This window comes from Pinus tabuliformis, chromosome 1_1 (assembly GCF_031772625.1).
Source record: "Pinus tabuliformis cultivar Carrire ecotype Pingquan chromosome 1_1, CPIR1, whole genome shotgun sequence".
NCBI classification, from domain to species: Eukaryota; Viridiplantae; Streptophyta; class Pinopsida; order Pinales; family Pinaceae; genus Pinus; species Pinus tabuliformis.
In genome coordinates this window covers 844,484,796-844,506,371 of record NC_142297.1, presented here as the reverse complement: position 1 = coordinate 844,506,371, position 21,576 = coordinate 844,484,796, and the positions used below count along the sequence as shown (strand labels likewise).

General features: G+C 33.6%; 1 protein-coding gene across 1 annotated transcript; it reads right to left on the bottom strand.

The window, feature by feature from the left end:
* Positions 1-9,788: 9,788 nt before the first annotated feature.
* Positions 9,789-11,654, bottom strand: LOC149216889 (protein LATERAL BRANCHING OXIDOREDUCTASE 1-like). Its single transcript, XM_089390075.1, has 4 exons — positions 11,408-11,654; positions 11,074-11,321; positions 10,217-10,541; positions 9,789-10,040 (listed from the first exon to the last, which is right to left on the bottom strand). Exons 1-4 carry the CDS (start codon positions 11,561-11,563, stop codon positions 9,789-9,791), a joined length of 981 nt encoding a protein of 326 aa, XP_089246201.1. The 5' UTR covers positions 11,564-11,654.
* Positions 11,655-21,576: the final 9,922 nt, after the last annotated feature.

The following is a 21,576-nucleotide window of genomic DNA, read 5'->3' as shown; positions in this document are numbered from 1 at the left end:
AAATAGTGTGGATTAGTTGTTCTTACTTTTAATTGAATTTAGTGTAGATTTCACTTTCATTTTCATTCAACAACAAAGATACTGGGCCGATGTCATTAGTTCATTGTTTGATGTCTTTATTTCTTTTTAAGAATTGATTTCATTTCAGTCATTTTAAAGCTTGCTTTCTTTTAAGTTTTAGAGATCACCATAATCATCCATATTTCACTTGCTTTATCACCTTTTCATCATCTCACATTAGGGAAAGATAAAACCAAAAACAAACTTAAAAAAAACTAAAAACGACAAAAGACTAAGGAAATGGTTATCTAGTACATATAGTACACTTCACTTCGTCAGTTTACGAACCCCGGGTTGACATTATAAATAGCAATTTAGATCACACTAAATTGACCAAACACTTCCCTAGAATTAGATTTATCATCAGGTTTCCTTGATTTTCCAAACATAGAGAATGGCTTTGATACTTTTTCAGTGACACTCATATGTCTTCCTTCTTTTAACATATTGGACATCGAAAATATTTGTGGCATGTTTTAGTTTCTTATGTTTGATCAATCCATGTAGTATCTGAGCTTGTGCAACAAATGATTTTTTCTCAAAATATGTCGAATGATGTTACTCACATGCTCTAGAAGATGCGATTAGGGATAGGCTCCCCAAGGTCCTCTCTTTTGTTTGCATCCAAATTTTGTGTAAACATTCCACCCCTTTCCAAACCACTACAACTCCATGTTATCCTATCAACTTGATAGGGCACATCTTGTTCCTCTAGAGGTTGATCAACTTGATAGGGCACATCTTGTTCCTCTAGTGGTTGATCAACTTGATAGGGCACATCATGTTTCTCTAGTGGTTGACCAACATGATAGGGCACATCTTGTTCCTCACATGGTTGATCAATTTCCATCCCTTCATAGTGGAATACAAAATAGAAGTGAGTGAATCATATGTACCTAATAGTAGATACATGTGTTTATTTAAAAAATCACCATAGGTGGAAGGTCATGAAATGACATTAGAGAAACTTCGAGGAAACAAATGGGACTCAAAATAAAAATGTACAACAAAAAATAGATTTATAATAATTGATGGGATTCAATATGATGATGTTAGCCATTGGGGATGATTCACCATTTTTGGAGTAAAAAGGTAAAAGGATACAAAAATATAAATATAAAAAAACTACTTTTTCAACTTATCTCCCTACGATTTTACTTAAATTTTGAGCTCGAGTACTCGTTGGTTGTAGAATTTAATTTTTCATCCAAGGAGTACCCATGTTCCATACTTTCCATGGACCCTACTACACGAAAAATATGATTGCGATCAAGTTATTCATGTATTTCACATTTTTCGTGTAGCAGGGTACATCAAAAGTATGTAACATGGGTACTGCTTGATGAAAAATTAAATTCTGCATGTAACAAGTGTTCCCGCTCAAAATTTGAGTAAAATTGTAAGGAGATAAGTTGAAAATACGAGTTGAAAAGGTCATTTTTTCATTTTTCGCTCTAATACTTGATGAGGTAATCTAATCTTATTTATTATTCCACTAGTATTTTATAATATTACTTAGGAGGCCCATTTTAGGCCTCAAAATTTCTCTAATGCCCTATTTTCTTATGAATTTAGGGATATCCAATGGAAAATTGGTTAGCATGAGGGGCCATTGCTGATTATAAGCACTCCTCCAGATAATGGTGGGAGATCTTGTAGGTGCCCAGAGTGATGGGTAACCCTTGGGTCAGCCTAAGGTGCCCTAGTAAGTGTGTGGGAAAAGATGATGAGGGGGATTTTCTTTTAGCAAAACAAATGTATCACATACATAAGACAAAGTGAAAAATAAATGTTTAATTTTCCCTTTAGTTCTAATGTGTGAAAAAATCAACAAAAAAAGTTTGTGATGTTTTGCGTATGAGAAAAAATATTAAAAATACCTAACGTCCTTTTGCTCAAGAAATATCTAGGCCTTGTGAAGAATTTATAGTAGGGTATTTGGGCCACGTCCTGAACGTACTGGTGACACTTCTAGCAACCAAAAACCAACCAATATATAAAGAGGGTTACAGTGGGGGACACTAGGGCTACATATCGAAAGAGATGGTGATGCTCCCAACAACCTAGCCAAAATCACCTCTAGGTGTAAGTGCTCTTGCACCCACGACCTATAGGGAAAGATGCCTTAAACATTTGTCCACTAAGCTACCTATATCCAGTAGGAATGAATGAATCTCAACTACTGGGTGTCAACTTTGGATCTAGAATCCCTTCCAACTGTCGGGAGACAACAAGGGGGATCATGATAATCCGTGGGCTAAGCCTTGCCCCCTTCATGGGTTTCTTCTCATTATTGGTTTGTCATTGGATGGTGTAAGATTTGAAGGCACCCTAAAAGACAACTTATAATATTTTTAATGAAAAACAACCACGATGACTTATGGGATGCCTACCTTGAACTATTAAATTATTTTGTGGCCCTTGTGGGGAATTTAGTTGGTTCAAGTTAGGGTTTCTTTTAAAAGAGTCTTTGCTTTGCTTAAGGTGTGCCAAAATGTAAACTCAAAATAAACTAAGTACAAATATTCCAAAAGAGGATACCCTTTGCACAAATTTTAAGTGAATTTAGTGTGTGTAGTGATGGTGTGTGCAAGGTGAATAGTGGACATACAAAGTGTTTGAATTGCAAGTATGTGGATATGTGATGATCCTTTACAATTCCCCTAATTACACTATGTGATGTTTGTTCCTTGAAAAAGAAAAGATGTGTGGATAATGAGCCACTTACTTTTCCTAATTATGCTATGTGAGCATATAGGGAGATGGAAAATTAGTGCTTTGGGAAACATTATATTACCATTACCAACTAAATTGAATTAACTTGATAATTAAATCTTCCAAAAGAACCATTCAAATATATGTATACTTACCTTTTAATATGAATTTTCTTAATATTTACTCAACTTAGACACTTTGATGCCTGGAAAAAATTAGATTCACATGAAATCATTATAGATCAAACAAGCCATTGAAATAGCTCAAATTTGTTGTGTATGCATAAATCGTGATTTAACTTTAGGGGATGCCACAATTGAGAACACCTAATAGAGGAGCACACACATGGATAGAATGAGTGATGTATAATTCAAGATATGGGCTAAATGCCTTTCCTTATATATAACATCCAAAATATGGTTCAATGTCTTTATTTATAACTACCGTTCAAGTATTTTTTACAATGATTTCGCTACTATGGATTGATATATTTGGCAAGTGGGAAATTATAATATTTCAAGAATGGTAATCAAGTATCTTGGATAAAAAATTATGTCCAAAGTTTTCAAACATTTTTATTATTTGCTAAAACCTATTTTATAAAAAAGTTATTAGAGACTAAAATTATATTAAAAGGATTAATGTTTTATAATTTGTACGGGTCAATTTTTCCTCAAAATTTGGAATGTTTCTATAATGATGAAAATATTGTTAAATAGTATTCTTTTATTGTATGGCGTTCGAGTTATCATCATGAAACACATATAATCATTTTAGTTAGGCTATAAAGTTTGTTTGAAAGTTATTAAAGGTTTACTTAGTATTCATTTGTAATCCAACTTTATGTAAATGATAATAAATTTGAAAACTAGTTGAAGGTATGCAATTTGTAAAATCGTAGCAAAGTCAATATACCTATTTCCTAAGTAATATAATCCCACAATCAATAATCTCTCTTCACTCTCCCCCCAACACATGTTTAAAAAATGAAAAACCTTAACCATTTGGGTATAAGTTTGAAGGGTGTGTGATAAAGGTGATTTATTGTTCTATAACCCTAAAATTTTACTAGTTAATAGGTTTGAAGCTTTATTTTCTTTCACAACAAGTCACATTTATCGAGTGAAGCATTTGACCTTTTTCAAAATTAGTTCTTCTTATCAACAATTTTCATTTCTTCAAAAGACTATATAAATCTCAAATTAAAAGTGATCCCTACAAAAAGGTTGGTATTATATTTTTGTTCATATCTTTCATTCGACAAGCATTTCAATTAAAATCCAATTCTAAGTAAAAGGGATTGTGAGAAGAGAAGAAAATAGAAAATTGATTAAAAAATAATAGGTGTTCGGAACAAAATTAGAAGATTTGGAGATAAAAACCTATTAAATCCAATCATAGTGGCTCAAAAATTAAAAGAGGATGAAGATAACAAAGTTGATGAAGAAGATATTGTATAATAATTCACAAGGTTGTTTAACTAAAGGCTAATATAAATTAAAGTTTATTCTTATATAGTAAGTCTAAATACATATTGAGGAAATTATTACTAAATTATATGGATAATATTTTGAATTTGAGAGAATGGGAGATTCTTGAAAATCAAGCTAGTGATTACCAAATTGAAGGGCCAAGTTGATTTCATGAGAGAGAAAAAAATCTATATCTATATTTATACAAATTTAATTATAAGATAATTTGTGACTAAAAAAACATACAATACATAAATACACACTCCATACAAGAAGGAACCTATTCAACTAGTTTTTAAGTATGTTAATATTTGAAAATCACTATTCAAGATCAAATTAGTTGGAAAACAATTTCTTCATTAGAAGCACCATATAATTTCACATTAAATGTGTAACTAATTTTTTTATAAAACAATAGTATAAGAACTTTCTTAAAGGAATAACTTATCATAACTACAAAGAACTTCACAATTTGAAATAAAAAGTGGAAGAAGTGTGGGATGAGAAGACCAATGAAATTGTTGATAAGGAAACAAAAAAAAATTGAGATATAAGTTTTAGTGTATTTAGAAAACAAGGAAGATGCTTTGGTATTATCAATAATGGAAACATTGTTATCATTTGTGGTGAAGAGGGGCACAAGTGATTTGAGTGTTTTTTTTTGGGAGAATGTACATGGAAATTTTAGCACAACAATCAAGCAAGGCACAGGGAGGGGTAAGAGGATTTTAAAAAGTATATGTTTCTACAATGAACCTTTTTTATGCACACAAAGAAGGATATCCAATGTCTTTTATGTTTTTAATTATTTTTATCAAATCTTGAAAACTTTATAACCTCTTTTCTACTTTGAAGCATACTTTGCAATATATTTCACGATTACATGTTGAGAAATAACTATATGGGAATCGACATTAGATTGCCACAGTCTAAGAGTGTTAACAGTGCAAACATTTAGCATATCATTAATACATGCACATGCTAATTTATTTCTTTTTCATTTATAATATATGAATTTAATATTTATTAATCATGAGCCTTCCGTGGAGCATTCTAGTGATATGCAATAATAGACTCCATTTTTTGGAAGCACAAAATTACACTACACTTTGTATGTATTTGAACATAATTGAACAAATTCTCATAACGTTCATGAGGATTGCAAGAAGAAACTTGTGAGGTTTTCAAAGGTAGGGATCATCATTTAGGATTCAAGGAACCATTATGTTATGATGATGGATGCCAAAAATATTTAATGGTTTTATATATTTAACAAAGAATGTCTTCTCAACATCCACATTGGAAGGAGGGATACTCTTTTTCCTTCTATATCTTGACAAATTTTCTCTCTTTTAACTCCAAGGATATCAAGATTTGATCAAACTAATGTTTTTAGGTTTTGGAGCACCTATGTGACAACCCTTTTTGCTAATCCTTCTTGTAAATATTGCCATGAATTGTAATTCATGTAAATAATATATGGAAATGTAACGATTTTCTTTGGTTAAATCACATCCTTAGTTTTTGTGGGTTACCCTCAACCATTACAATTCAAAGGTGGTTCACAATTTGCATGAATTCAAGTGGTTTCCAATTTGCAATGAACCATTAATCACACCAAGTGATATTTTTTTAGTTGTTGTTGCATCTCAATTTTTAAATACATGGTATTACTTTCACTGCTTATTTTATCTTAGTTCTATTATTTCATTCTCCATTTTTTCTTGTCTTGAATCATATTTCCTAATGCATACAATATGGAGCAAGTAATATGAGAAGTGAGACAAAAAATTACTTATATTTGCATGAATTTGTTGAATTGGATAATCTTCTTGTTCTCTCAATCTCTATCGTATTTTCCTCATCCTTTCTCTAGATTTTTCTCTCACTTCCTTTGTGCTTGGCACTTTCTCTCCTTTTCGAGATCAAATTCTCCAATTTTCCATGTTTGTTGTAAATTTTTGTGTAATTTCCATGTTGTGATATTTTTCCATGAATGAGCATTCAACTATGTTTTGTTTAATTTATTTTTAGGTGGTAGCAGGAGCTCGATAAAGCAATATATTGATTGATCTCCTACGTTCATAGACTCCTAATCAATGCCATGAATATATTTGGTTGTTCAGTTGGTGGGGAGTTAAGGTTGGAAGGGTTCGATCGAGCCCTTGTTTAACCATGCCAAGAGCTAGATTGAGGGTTTGTTAAACCCCTGACCGATCTATTTCAAATTTACCTTAAGTGCTCAATTGAGTGTTTTAAGTGCTCAATTGAGCTATTGAGGGCCTAAAGAACAGAGTTTTAGCTCCCCTCTTATATATTTCTCTACAACACCACAATGTAGCCTGATAGATTTAAGGTAGTACTTATCCTTAGGTGGTGAAGTTGATCATGTTGGTTTCATGAAGGAATCCTGTATACAATGCGAGTTTAATTTTGAATTCATATGATATTTTTCATCTAATTTAGTTTAAATGTTATGCTTGAAATTTTTTTGGACAGTTTCAAAGGGTCTGAATGAAAAGTCAATAACATAAAATATATAAAATGAAAATATTACAAAAATACCTGTTAAGATGTGCAAAAATTTGCAAGGACAAGCATTTAATTTAATGGAAAATTGACAGATTATATGACACTAAATCTTTTTGCAAAACATATTATTAGGAAAATAACATAATTATCCACAAATTGTCCTTTTACTTCGAATCAAAATTCAGAAAGCTTATATGAATTTTGAGGGCTTCAATTTGATTAAAGAGTAAAATTTTGAAATTTCATCGCCACATTTGGCCCAAAATTGTAAACCATATTCATGAATTCACCCCATTTCCAACACTCAAGATCTAAATATAAGAAACCGCAATTCCATGTATGGAGAAATAATGTTCCATCTAAGTGACTCATCTTATGGGGTTAGATCCATCGAATTTGTTGCGATGCAATTTAGGGAGTTTAAGCCAGAGTTAAGTGATAAGGTCTTGAACAAGTGAGGTAGAGTGAGGCCCCATTAGATTGACATATTTAGCTCCTTCCTATTGGGACAACTAGTCCTACCGCTAATAGCTATTGAATTGAGTGTGCATCAACATGAATTTGGATAGCTAGTCTAGGAGTGACTCTAGTGTGGTGATCCCTTATTGATGTCATCAAGATTTTGTTGGGTAGGAGAGTGGTTAAGGTTTATTTTGTGTTTCAACTCACAAAAACGAGTTTCCATAGAGGATACTCTAGTGGCTATATTTGTGCCTTGAGCAGTTATAGGGATGTGGGTCCAAAAAAAAGTTCCCAGAGAGTGGTACCAAGATGATTTGGGCCTATTGAGATAAGTTCCTAGTAGTGGAGTGAGGGTTTCCCAAAAATATTTATTATATATTTGTACTATAATGATAATCTTGACACAAGGATTCTATAATTGAGATAATCTTGATAATATATAGTGCAATCTCTACCTCAAATACAAAGATTGATTTTGAAAAGAAAACCCAAAAATAAGTCAGATATGATTATTTCCTATCTACCTACAACAAAAATATTCCTAACATAGGTGCTAAGAGTCTCTAATTTGCAGCTAAGAGGAACCCCTTCCTCATTCTCTAAACTGATATTTATAATTTACAAAAATGATAAAAAAAAATGGAGAGTTGTTGCAAACAATTTTGATCCATTAAATTTGGAGGTACAAATATTCTTTCTTCTCTATTGGATCAATCATCATTTCTTCCAATCCTTGGCTTCATCTCTTTGCAACAAACTCCCTAAAAAATCAATTAAAAAACAAATCAAATTTGCACATCAAAATTGTAAATACCAAATTGGGAAAAAAAACTCTCAAACTAAATTATAATTATCAATAAAATAAAATAAAATATGTGCTTCCCAATGACCTCTGTAAAAATATCTTTGGTCCAAGAAGGTTGTCTTCAAACCAATTTACAATAGTAGGAGCTTTTGGAAATGAAAATGCTCCAAAATAGATTCTAAAATTGGTTTTTTTTTTTTTTTATAATTTCATAGCTGTAACTTACGCAAAATTTTAGGCATAGTAAATGACCAAATTCAATCACGCAACTACTCCCAAAATATTCTCCATGATTTTAGCTTTCCAACAAGTTGTCCTATGTTGGGTGTGGAGCCTGATTATCTTCCTAATCCAGAGGTCTTGTTTCAACTAGATGGATACCCTAGGAATATTGTCAACCCTCCACATAGGGGACCATCCCCCTCAGTTACGGGATTTAGGCGCAACTCCCCCAAAGCTAAAAATAGATGAAAAATTGCCTTGTAAAATATTGTAATTTCGTAGTCAATTTGGGTCATTCATTAGGCGGATGATATGATAGTAGAAGTTATGCTAATTTAGGGTTTTTCCCCTAGAAGGCAACCCTTAGTTTATAAGGAAATTGTGATGCGACTGTGTATTATTGTATCTGAGCAAGAAAGAAAGAGGGGACTTTGTGAGAGTGAAGAGGAAATTCCAATAGGTTTGTTATAGGTTGTATCTCTTTATTTTCTTGTGATGCGACTGTGTATTGTTGTATCTGAGCAAGAAAGAAAGAGGGGACTTTGTGAGAGTGAAGAGGAAATTCCAATAGGTTTGTTATAGGTTGTATCTCTTTATTTTCTTGGATAATATAAAATGAAGGACTGGTTGTTTCTCCGTGGACATTGTTGGTTACTAAAATTTCTTACTTTTTACCTACCTTTTTACCCCTTTCCTTCACCTATTTCATGTCCTTGCAAGGTTAATTTGTATCTTAAGCAGTGAAGGTATATCTATTTATCATACCTTAAATCTTATAATAATAAAAAAAACTTTTTTTAAGTACTCTTATACTTTAAATCTTATAATAATAATAAAATCCTTATAGATTTTTTTTAATGCTATACTATATTATAATTTAATTTAATTTATAATAAAAATCTATTATAAAATACTAAAAAAAAATGAACTTCTTCGTGGTTATTGCTTATTTAAATTTAATAATAAATACTTTTATTTATTTGCTTTGATATACATTTTCAAGTTATCTTTATTTATGGTTTATCAAAGTTATATCATTTTGGATAGTTAATTAAATTATAATTTTTTTAACATTATTTTTTATGTAGAGATGATATTTTAATATAATTATTATTAATAAAAAACGAACAATTAAATATAAATGTGTAATCATGTAATTTCACATGATTTTTTTTTAAATGAGATGTGAAATTTCTTCAAATTTTTTTGGGTGAGTTTTTGGGATCTAATTTCCCTAAAATTCATAAAAATTATTAAAATAAAAAATATAATAAATAACCCTCGTAGAATTAAAAAAAAAATACATATTTAAACACTTTTCTAAAATAAAATACAGTAAGACCTCCCATCTTCATGCAGTCATTCCTAAGATTTGACTCTCAATTTCTTACAACATTAAATACTCATGCTAAAAGCCAGCACGACCATAATCGAAGTAACCCATAACCTAGTTCCAGCATATTCATATAACAATACCCACCTACTCAAACTAAAAACTAACAGAGAGTATCACAATACTCTTAACCGATAATTCCAGCATATTCGTATAATGCGTGCTTCCCCTCCACCCCGCGAGAGAAATAATGCTTCATGTAATCTGCATGGATGAAATTCCTGAACAAGCGTGGATGAGTTTCATCAATCAGTTCTTGCGCTGGACCGATCTCTGCTTCGAATTCAGGAGCATAAAACACTGCAATCGATAGCCTGTCCCTGGAACGGTCCGTCATTGCTCGATGCTCTACGCTTTTGTATCTTCCATTCGTCATTACCTGCAACACCACCCACATACTTTTCATTCAAACTTTCCTGAAACAAGATCAGGATAGGAGGCAGACCAATCCGTAAGGATCACAGGTTGCCAGTTTTGTATCTCTGCCGTATATAATTATATGGTTGAATCAGTACATTCGACTAAATATTGATGATGAATCTCGAGTATGTTTACCTCTATCAAGTTTCCAACGTTGATGACTAGAGCATAAGGAATTGGTTGCACAGGTATCCATTGGTCATCCTTCCGGACATTTAATCCTACCACTTCATCATCCTGCAACAACAGTGTAATGCCAGTCATGTCTGCATGTGGGCTCAGCCCAAATACACGATCTGGCGTGGGGCACTGAGGATAGTAATTCATTCTCATTCTTTGGTATGCCTCTCCGAACTTCTTCTCAAAGAAATCAAGCTTCAACTGTAGTGTCTCCGCAATTAAACTCAACAGCTTCCCAGCAAGCCTTTTAATTTCAGTATTGTATGAATCCGCAATCTCCCTGCCATGCGATCCACAATATCATCAATAAAATTCCAGCAATCCCGAATTGCACCATCTATAAATTAATAAAGCACAAGTCGATGTAATAATGGGTGAAACTGGACTTATGGACTCAGTATCCGAATTAGTATTGCCATATCGGATCTGAGAGTGAATATGCACCCTCAAAGGTTGTATTTAGTTACTGATCATACAGAGTATTCAGATATGGAAATAATGAAATTTGTATCAGGGTCAAAAAAAAAAAAAAAAAGGAATCACTTGAATTTATAATTTACAGGAGAGAAAGATAATGTAACAAGTTTCAAAATGATTCGATATCGTCTCGACAAATGGTTTTCCATGTGATTTACGCCGAAAAATCTCTCACAAACTTAATATGGATTACAAAAGCCCGAATTCTATAATTTTCAAAATATTAACACATTTCTTAGACTCTGCTGATAATATTACACTAAAAAATTCATTTATCGATTATGTGTTATGTAAAATGTAGTATTACTCCCTGAATATATGTGTTTGAATTGTACCTGAAATCAGTAGGTTGGAGTGGCCACACATTCAAATCTCTATGGTCGGAAGGAAACATTGTTAAACCCAACAAGTCACCCCAATCCAGCTTTTGCTCTTCGGACACGACGAACCTCTGGCCATAGCCTTCAACGTCTCCTGGCTTCACTGCGTACTTTTGTTTCTCTTCCAAAGGAAGCTGGAAGAACTCCTTTCCAACTCTTTTAATACCATCTATTAAGGACTTTGGAATACCATGATTCACAACCTACAAAACGCCCACCACAATATATTTAGTTATTTATTCCCAAACACTTTATGATACCAAGAAATAATGAATCACTAAAATGATACCTGGAAGAATCCCCATTCTTCACAAGCCTGAGCAATCTTCTTAATCTCTCCTTCTCTCTGCAATCCTTCTGAAAGCTTGGCCATGTCAATGATGGGGATGTCGAGGTGATGATCAAATATTGAAGTTGGTGCTGGTATTTCATCGTCACTTCTCATATACCTTTCTGGTATTGTTTCCTGCTGCTTCTTCGCAAGTTCTTGAACGCTCTCGACCGTAAGAAAAGACTTACCCCGACTGGGAAGGTTGCTGTGAGCCATTCTTTCAAACACTCAGCAAACTAAGAACTCAATGAAACTTTAAGTCAGGACCTCAGGCAAGCAGAGAATATTTGATTGCATGCTGAAAAGTATCAGAGTTTTGTACATATTTATAGTGTTAGTAAGAAAGAAGTCGATCAGAATTAAAACTGTCCTTCAGGCAGGCCGTCCAAATTTAAACAGTTATAAACATTCGAAAAAAGTCTTATTTTAATTTATATCATAGCGTTCATGACACGTGTGACTGCACTGTATGCGAAATAGAAAAACACGTTAGACTGAATTGGTCGGCTGTATCTTTCTAGAACATTTATCAAAGTCAACCCTTTGAATATGAAAAACTCTGTTCCATTCTGCTGGTTGGAAAACGGAGTTATCGAAGATCCAACGCCGCTTTGCCGTCCCTGCAGAGTTCCGTGGTCTGTTGAATTATTTTATTATTATTTTAATTATATATTTATTAATTTTTAAGTGCTATAACTTATTTCGGTTAATGTAAATTTAATAAAACAATTAAACTATTTACGATCAGTAGAAATTGTTTATAGTAATAAAAAAACTGTAATTCAGTAATACAGAATGTCATTTAACATCTAAAACATGAATTGAAATGTAATTATTAAAAAAATATACGAATATAAAATTATTTTGAAGTTTAAAAATATTGAATTTTACTACTAAAATATAAACTATAAAATGTTTATTAATTTATTTGTAAAATTACTCAAATTTATAAAAATTTTATATATATTTTATATATAATGTTTTTATATATACTCTATATATAATATTAGTAATTTTTAAAGTAAAATAATTTTATATTATGAAATTTATAAAAATTATTTTTATAAAAAATGAAAATTGACGAATATTTTTTGGAAAAATCACTATCTGAAAATATTAACTCCTCAATTTTTTCATAATAATCGTTTTTTTAACAACAAAATAATAATAAATATATCACTCAACACTTACCACACAAATTAATATGATTACTCTAAAAAAACATTGTATAATTACAATAGTTGATAAATATTGATAGGTTCGTTGTCAAACATCTATCAATATTATTAACGAAACATAGTCCAATATTTATTCATTGTCCAATTTTTTCTTCAAATTTATATTTATAAAAAAAATAATCCATTTAAATTTTAATATGTATAGGTTTACTTTTTCGAACGAGGTTAAAATTGTAAAATAAATATATCACCATAATAATATTTCAAAAAAAATAATAATTTTTTATAAATAAAATATAAATGAAACTTAAATTAAAAAAATTATTTTTAATTTAAGTCAATGGTAACATTATCTATAAAAACAAAACATCAACTCAACAGACCAGAGCATGAAACAATGAACACATGAAAGAAGTAATACGTGGACCCGAACCACCATGAAGCAAAGTGCGTACGGGAAAAGAAGACAAAATATAGATCGCCCATGGAAAAGGTGATGCACAGAAGACAATGGAACAGTCATGTAGGTGATACGGGAAATTGAATATTTTTCTGTGCTATTTAATAAAATGATTTCTATTATTTTGTAATTATTTTCAGAAATCTATTATTTTGTAATTGAACTCACATAGAAAATGGAACTTTTATTATGGTGATTAATAAAGTGGTTTTGTTATTTAGGGTTATTTATTTTTTAATATATATAAATATAAATTATATAATTAATATAGAATGATTTTTTTTCAAGTCTTATTAGCTTGTGTTAGGAGAGGAGACATGTTAAAATCAAGACAGTTTAGACTGGTGCAGTGCAATTTTCGGGATACTTTGACGTCTTAGATGCCCCGGGTCATGGTTTCTAAAGCCACAGGTCAAGCCTAGAGGAACATAGAAAACTTAACAAACAAACAAACAAACAAACATGGAATGGCTTCTTGGTGGTGGGTGACTTATCAATTTGTTCATTCAAACATAAAAAAGAATTTTGAGTAGACATGGTGCACATATATCTCACAAAACACAATTCGTATATTATTCAACACAATTATACCAAGTATATAAAGTGCTTATCAGATATCGTATATTATTCGTCAAATCACACAATTACATCAAGTATATAAAGTGCCTATGGGATCCAACAATTTCTAAACTAAGAGATTTGTATTATTCGACACAATTACACCAAGTATATAAAGTTCTTATCATGTCAAATCACACAATTACATCAAGTATATAAAGTGCCTATGAGATCCATCAGTTTCTAAACTAAGAGATTGATTGTTGATAAAATATCTCAACAACCAAACCAATCAATAAACCAAATCTTACATATCTACTAATGTAAGAGTTATTTCTAAATTCCCACCTTAATGGTTACATTATTATATAAATTACAAATTACAATATAGAGAATAACATAATTGAGATTTGTTTAACATGTCTTCATCAACACTCACATCCACTCTAGAATCTTGCAAACCCTACTCTTTCTTCACCACCACATCTTCCAGTTGTCATGTGACTTCCATTTAAAACATAACTGCTTTAAAACATAACTGCCTCTAACCATCGTTGACAAACTTTGCAAGATCAACAATATTGACATCTCGGCTTGTTGGGGCTTCCACAATAAAAGTTGTCAAGTAATGAACCATCCTATGGATCAACCACCATCTATCACATATTTTTCTTTCAGTTATCCATCAATTGCTAGGAGAGTGGCTTGGATATTGAATGTGTTAAAAAGTTGATCAAACAACTTGATATATCTCGCACGCATGGATCTCATAAAAATAACCTATAACTGATACTCTTGAAACCTTGAAACTGAATCCAACTTTTTGGTTGTTGTATTTATATGTAAAATTTACATAATTTCTTAATACAGTGGAATTTATGTTCCTTTGGACCAACTACTATTTTAATTTTGATTATTCGTTAGTTGTTAGGAGGGTGGTCTAGATACTTCGAAAGTTGATCAAACAACTTGATCTGTCTCGCACACATGGATCTCATAAAAATAACGTGTAATTGATGCTCTTGAGAACGAAGCACAACAAGACTCATCAACATACAACATACTTACCTAAATAAATTACATAAGTAAATTAGCAATATGTTCTTTTGGCACCAAACAACATCGAAAACCATTAATTTGAACCATGTTATTATGCTAAATCGTAGGTTATGCACTTTCACGTATCTTACAACATGACAACCGATCATTTTGATCCCACTACAGCATAACTTAATTGAATAAATAAAAGAGATTCGCTAAAGTTCTACTAACCAATGAAAAATGTGTCACTTGAGCTTCACTGTGTGATATTGTGTTATTGGCATGTTAAACACCAACAACATGTGGTCAATTCCATCAACATGTAATTGGATCTTGCAGCAGTTGTAACTTCATTGTTGAGCGATATCATCACATCAAATCCATTAATATTCATGCAGATTGAAAGGGAATCGAGTGCAGTTTCTACATCATTAAAATGTCATGTGAAGAGAATCAACACTCTGAAATACCAAATAGCATTACATTGAAATCCGCATACAACTTGATAAACGGCCAGAGACCTTCACTAGTTTTTGAGAACTGAATGAAGTAATTATTGTTGAGGATTGGCCCATCTATGCTAGAAAGAGAACTCAAATTTATCCTCTCCAGATCTGAATCTACTGATTGATGTTGTAGATAACCATGAAGCCAGGTCAACGCTAATTCCAGATCGATGTAGCTGCAAAAAACAAAAAACTCCTCTTCATTCTACACACGCACAATGTTCCTACGCACAAGCTCGATATAGCCACCTACTGGAGCCAAAGTCCTCTTTGATGTTGCCAATGGCATTTTCCATTCAACGCTGCTAGTCGCACCTAAAACTACAAATCGCAGAAGTGGAAGATCATGTTATAGGACAAAAAGGGCTTCTCAACGTAATGATTTGCAAAATCACAATGTGCAAGGATGTTGACTTGGTCTCAGAAAGGCATGATTCCGTCATACATAATTCTTTGCATTTCCCTTTCTGCAGAAAACAACAGACCCTGATCTCTGACTAGCTCGAGTCACCGAAGTCCCGAACTTAGTTCCAAATATGCCTAAGTCCTGAGCGAATGAGTGTTTTTTTGGGCCAAATTCAGCTGACTATAACTCCTGATCCAAAAGGCCTTTTCTAGAGCCTGTCATACCATGAGAAATTTTTTCCAGAGCACTATTTGACTATGCCATTACCAACGGCATCTGGGGCAGAAATACCTTGAAATTAATGGCATCTGGGGCAGAAATACCTCGAAATTGTGGGAATCACTGACCATCATGCTTCTCCAGTAAGCCAGCTACTGTGATGATTATGGCACTCCTATCGAACAACATGCTGATGCCTGCCAACAAGTGATGCATCTATCCTTAGCACTAGTACAATTCACATCAATGCTAACATAGTCAGTGCCACCAACCATCTAGACATTGCCAATTCTCCAATAATAAAGTCTGAAAATAGTTAAAGGCATGTTTTGAATCATAAGATGATAATTCTGAATCATAAGATGATAATTTTTGAGATTAGAAGTTTTTCGTGTTAAAATAAGGGTATTTTTTTTTTTAAATAATAAAATTAGTTAATTTAAAGAAAGATAAATTTTCATTTTAATAAAAATAATAATAAAAAATTATAATTATATATAATAAAAAAATATGCGTTACGAGTAAAAAAATGATAATGGCCATTTTTTTAATAATAGTATTTCTATTTTATAATTAATACAAATTTAATTAATTTAAATATTATAATAAAAATGAAATGAAATTTAAATAAAAATATTGATAAAAAATTATTTGTGTATTGGGAGAATGAGAAATTAATTAAAATAAAAAATTACTATTAAAATATTGAATAAGGATATTTAGACATGTATAGCTCTACAAGTGAGTATTAAATTATTTTTCTTTTGGATGACTTATAATGTGGTAAGGTGGCCAAAAGATATGGTTTCCCAAAGGGTAGATTGAGGGCACTAGACCATCTGATTATGGATGTAATCTGCTCATTTTGTTGAATGAAGAAGGTCTTGTCAAGCTTACAAAACAAATATATTGAATACAAAAATTATATTTTGTAATCAATAATAATAAAATATGTATATTTCATTTCTATTTTTACTTTTATAGAATCACTCATAAAAATGGATGTTACTCCCGGACCCAAGCATATTGAGACCTTGTTTTATAGTTGGAGTAGAGAATAATGCCTATTCTTGTCACGCCTAAAATATTTACATATTTTAAAAATGAGGTTTTTTGTTTTGTTTTTTAAACTAGAACGAGAATTTCATAAATGTCACAAATTGCCCAACTACAATATGTCTTTGGAGATTTGAACCATTTAGTTGGGGAAACAAATTGTTCACCAAACAACTTGAGCTGAAATCCTTTGACATAAAAGAGAGAATTTTGAATATAGGTTTTTTAAATAATAAATATAGATGAGATTTAATAAATATATAAAAAAATGAAATTAAACTCAAAACTAAATTTTGACTAAGTTTTTAATTTTTAATTTAAATATTTCTAATATGTTAGAGTACTTTTCACTTTGGTTCTATTGTAGCAGCTGCAACACCCTCCAAAATTTTGGCCTGCATCCAAATTGCGGAGCCTTCCTTGGTTTTTACCCTTGATGGTTGCAAACACTCGAGCTCATCCCATGAGCTCTTATCAAGTTTCACACCCTTTTGCTTTATCGACCACCAGTCGTCTTTTGGCATGTTGATTGCTATGTCATGTTTGCGAGTTTGTTCTGGCAATTTTGAAGGTTTGTTTTTGTGTTTGGATATTTTTCACTCTGTGAACATCGGTCGCACTCACACAAAAAGTTGTAAAAACTATCGCATTAGTGTCATCATGGTCGTTCGAAGACATATTTCAACTATCACACTTATTGCTCTTACCCTTTGTGTCAGTCTCACTGAGCACATGTTTGTTTTACTAGTTTGAGGTGTTTTGTCGTCGAATCGTGCTAAGTGTGTGATCACATTGTCATGTATGCACTAATACACTTGCTTTCAAACTTAGTCAATTTTCCCAAAAATCTGTCGACTAGACAACCCTCTGTCAATCGGACCCAATCTCAGTGACCTTGCACTACTACCCAGAATTATGCAGAGCTTGAGGCTATCCTCCAGGAAACCTGCACTACACAATTCTGGAAATGGGCTAGCTGATTAACTCTCAAAACTGTGCAAAAGTTGTCCTAGAACACGATCCAGCCTGCGCTTCCCTAGAGATCTCCCATCAAGCCTTCCATTGGTCAATCGAGAAATGACTTGAGCTATGACCCAAGGCTATACTAATCTCCAAAATTGCCTAGAGTTGTCCATCACCTACCCTTCTTCCCCGCTCTGCAATCAGCACAAGAATTTCACAGAGATGTCCTTTGCTTGCCCTTCTTCCCCACTCTGAAATGAGCCTAGGAATTGTTCAGAGTTGTCCTTCACCTGTCCTTCTTCTCCACTCTATAATCAGGCCAGGAATAGTGTAGAGTTGTCCTTCACTTGTCGTTATTCCTCACTCTGCAATCATCCCACGAAATACGCAGATCTCAAAGGAAAGCTTCCCTGCTGGCCTGCTCTGCTCACACTCAGAAAACTATGTAGATCTAGCTGTCACCTTCTCTTCAAACAACCCAGAAATTGCACATTTATGTCCAGGCCCGGACTGTCTCCCAGGATTGTGCAATTTTGACCAGCAGCTCTGTAGCCCAATCTTTCCCTCCTCTGGAAAGCCATGCAAATTTTTTTGCCAGTTTCTCCTACTTCTCACACTTTCTTCCCTGGAGAGACTGTGTAGATCCTAGCTGGATGACCTGCCCAGTGCTCCTCTTAAAAATTGCGCAGATTGGCACAAAAGTTCCCTGACACCCTGCCTCAATTTCCTCCCTGAAACTACGCAATTGTGCCTCACAGTAGGGTTTTGCCCCGTAGTTGTCACTGCTATCTCAGATTATGCATATTTGCCTCCTAGTGACATCTGCCTAATTTTTCCTGACAGTGCTCCAGATCCTCACATCCTGGCCTGAGCTATGCCCTACATAGTTTCAGTGCCTTGTCCCTCTCCCGGTCTCCTGCACCGAAACAGAAAACAATGCATCATGTTAGACTAGGAGATTTTTGGATTTGATGTCATCTCGTCATAAGTGATTGCGGGAATAGGTACGTTAATGAAACATGGCATGATGATGAATGGGATGGAGAAGAGGCACATTATAGAATACTTGCTGGTAGTCGAATGAACACATGAACCACATTGAGCAAGCAAATGAAAGGGACACATTCACATGCATCATCAGGAAAAGAGAAAGACCATCGAAGACCCCACACACTTTTTCATACGAAGATGAAGACATGTTACACCGGGAACACACCATCACTCAACAACACAACAACTCGATAGGGACACCACAATTAGCTAGTACACGTCAGCAATGTGATGTCAAGTTGTGTCATGAGTTGTCTTAGAAACATCACTACTATGGGCCATACTTGTTGTAATCAGTGTAATGTAAAGTGGAATTCCAAGAGACCCACATATGAAGTCCAAGAGTAATGTAAAGTAAAAAAGTCATAGGAAGTCAAACAGTCATGAGGGAAGTCGAAGAGTCACAAGGGTTAGTTATACCCCCTTGGCTATATATACCCCCTCATTGTATGAGCAAAGGACTTTTCATGCATAGCCTTAAGAGTTTGTAGTATGTTCTTTGAGGAGCAAGCAGTGGCTCCAACTTCCCACTACCGAGACTAGTGATGTATGGTGTAGAGATGTGCCTTGGATCTTTTGGTTAATTTAGAAGGTCGTCTAAGGCCAGTACATTTTCACGGATGTTTTGTATCGGTTTATAAGAATATTCTTTAAACATTTGTAATGCATGCTTTCTTAACTTGTAATAAGATAGTCGAACTACTTCAGTTATTTTAGTACTCATATTGTTGAAGATGTGTTGTATTTTTTATCGCTATTGTCCCGTTTGTGTGGACTACTCCGCTAGACATTAGACATACCATATTTGTGTTGTCTTGATTTGAACGACTATCACCCCTATGTGGACTACTCCGCTAGATGTTGTACGTGTTTTCCATTGAACTTTGGGTTTCACGACTGCCGCATCCACTATCGACTATTATGTGGATGCTACACAAAACCTTGTTGTTATTCACGTGTGTTTCTTCCTGGGTTGGGACTATTCCCTCTCATCAAGTGGCTCACTTTACTTCCCCCTTTTGATAGTAAGAGAACCCAGACACAGAGTTACATTACGCACTCACCAGGCATACTCACCTTACTTTATTGAAGGTACAAGCATAACACTCTCATGTGCTAAACAATAAGAGCTAAGGGAAATATCTAAGATAATGGAAATCGAGCTATCATACCGAATGGGACTCCTACACCAAACAGTGTGAGGTCTAGTTGGGACTTCAACCATCAACAAAATTTCTCTAGAAGGAGATCCAAATGACAAGTTGAGCCCAATGCATCTGGTGTGAATCTCTTGGCTAAAATGGCTCATACACCAATCGTGCTCCTGGGGTGTTTCTCCAATTTTTACCTTGATCAAATTTTACTCCCCAGTGAGATTCTCATTCACTTGTCCCAGTTAAATTTTGATGGTCAAGACGGAAAATCCATATCCAAGCACATTTATGATTTTCTTCAATTTTGCCAACCTTTTGAAATCGATAATGAAGAGTCTTCTTGTGTTCTTTTCTTCCTCACACTTGAAGGTCATGTTAATCGGTGGTGTCATACCTTTCCACTTACTTCCATCCATTCCCTTCTCCCTTTCCTCAAGGAGCTCCATCAAGCCTTCAGTAAGTATAACTACTGATATGTTTTTGGAAGAATCAACCTATTAAGAATGGAGCCTAATGAATTAGTTGAGAAATTTTCTTATCAATTTCTTCTCCTTTGCTATGAAATTTCAGAAGAAGATTTGAACTGGGATTTCTTGAAACAAGAGTTCGAGCACTTAGTTCATGTCTCTTCATATGGTGAACATGAACCTCCTAATTTTTCTGCTTTCCCAACTCTTACAGATCATGAGGCACCTCATATTGTAGAGGAGGAGAACAACACCCCATTTGTTCCTTGTCATCCTCCTTTTCTGGTGCCAATGTGGATTCCCCATTGTGGTGATTGCAAAGATGAGGAATCTGCGTAGCATGTATCGAGTCCATCTTCTCATCTGTCTCCCGCTTCCATGGAGGAAGTTACAGAATGGCTCGGAGAGCTTATAGCCAAGACTCACTCCTCCATTCCACAAGAGGACATCACCATTCACAACTCAAGTCTCGAAGCTGATCTGCCTGTTTACCATTGTCCATCATTCATAAGCCATCACTCCTTATACCATGACTAGCTTGATCAATATTTTTCACCAGCCAATTGTGTGCATTCTCTCAATTCTCAAGCTACTGGCTCAAATTGCGATCAAGTGTAAGGTGGTCACATTACACCAGCAGAGGAGCAGAAAAGTGAGGACACTATCAATTTCCCCCTCTCTGATTCAAAATTATCCACATAAAAATAATGGGCATCCATTCTCTAACAATTCTCAATATGCTAATCTAAGTGAAACATCTTCTATAATTAATTATGTCGATCAACCACTATTCTTGGGTAGTAATCAATCCCCTGCTTCCATATGTCATGACAGTTGCCCATGTACATCATGTGATCTTCCATTTTATCATGAATACTCTAACTCAGATCTTGAATTTCCTCCGGTCAAAGAATATGTTCATATTGAAACTTCCTCTTCACCTTAGTTGCCCGTGTGTCCTACCATTCACAACGCATCCACATGTGTCGAAGATACTCCATGTTCTCTCACTTCTCCATTCGATGAGTTATCTCCTCAATTGACACAAGGCGTTGAGGTTTTCCATGAT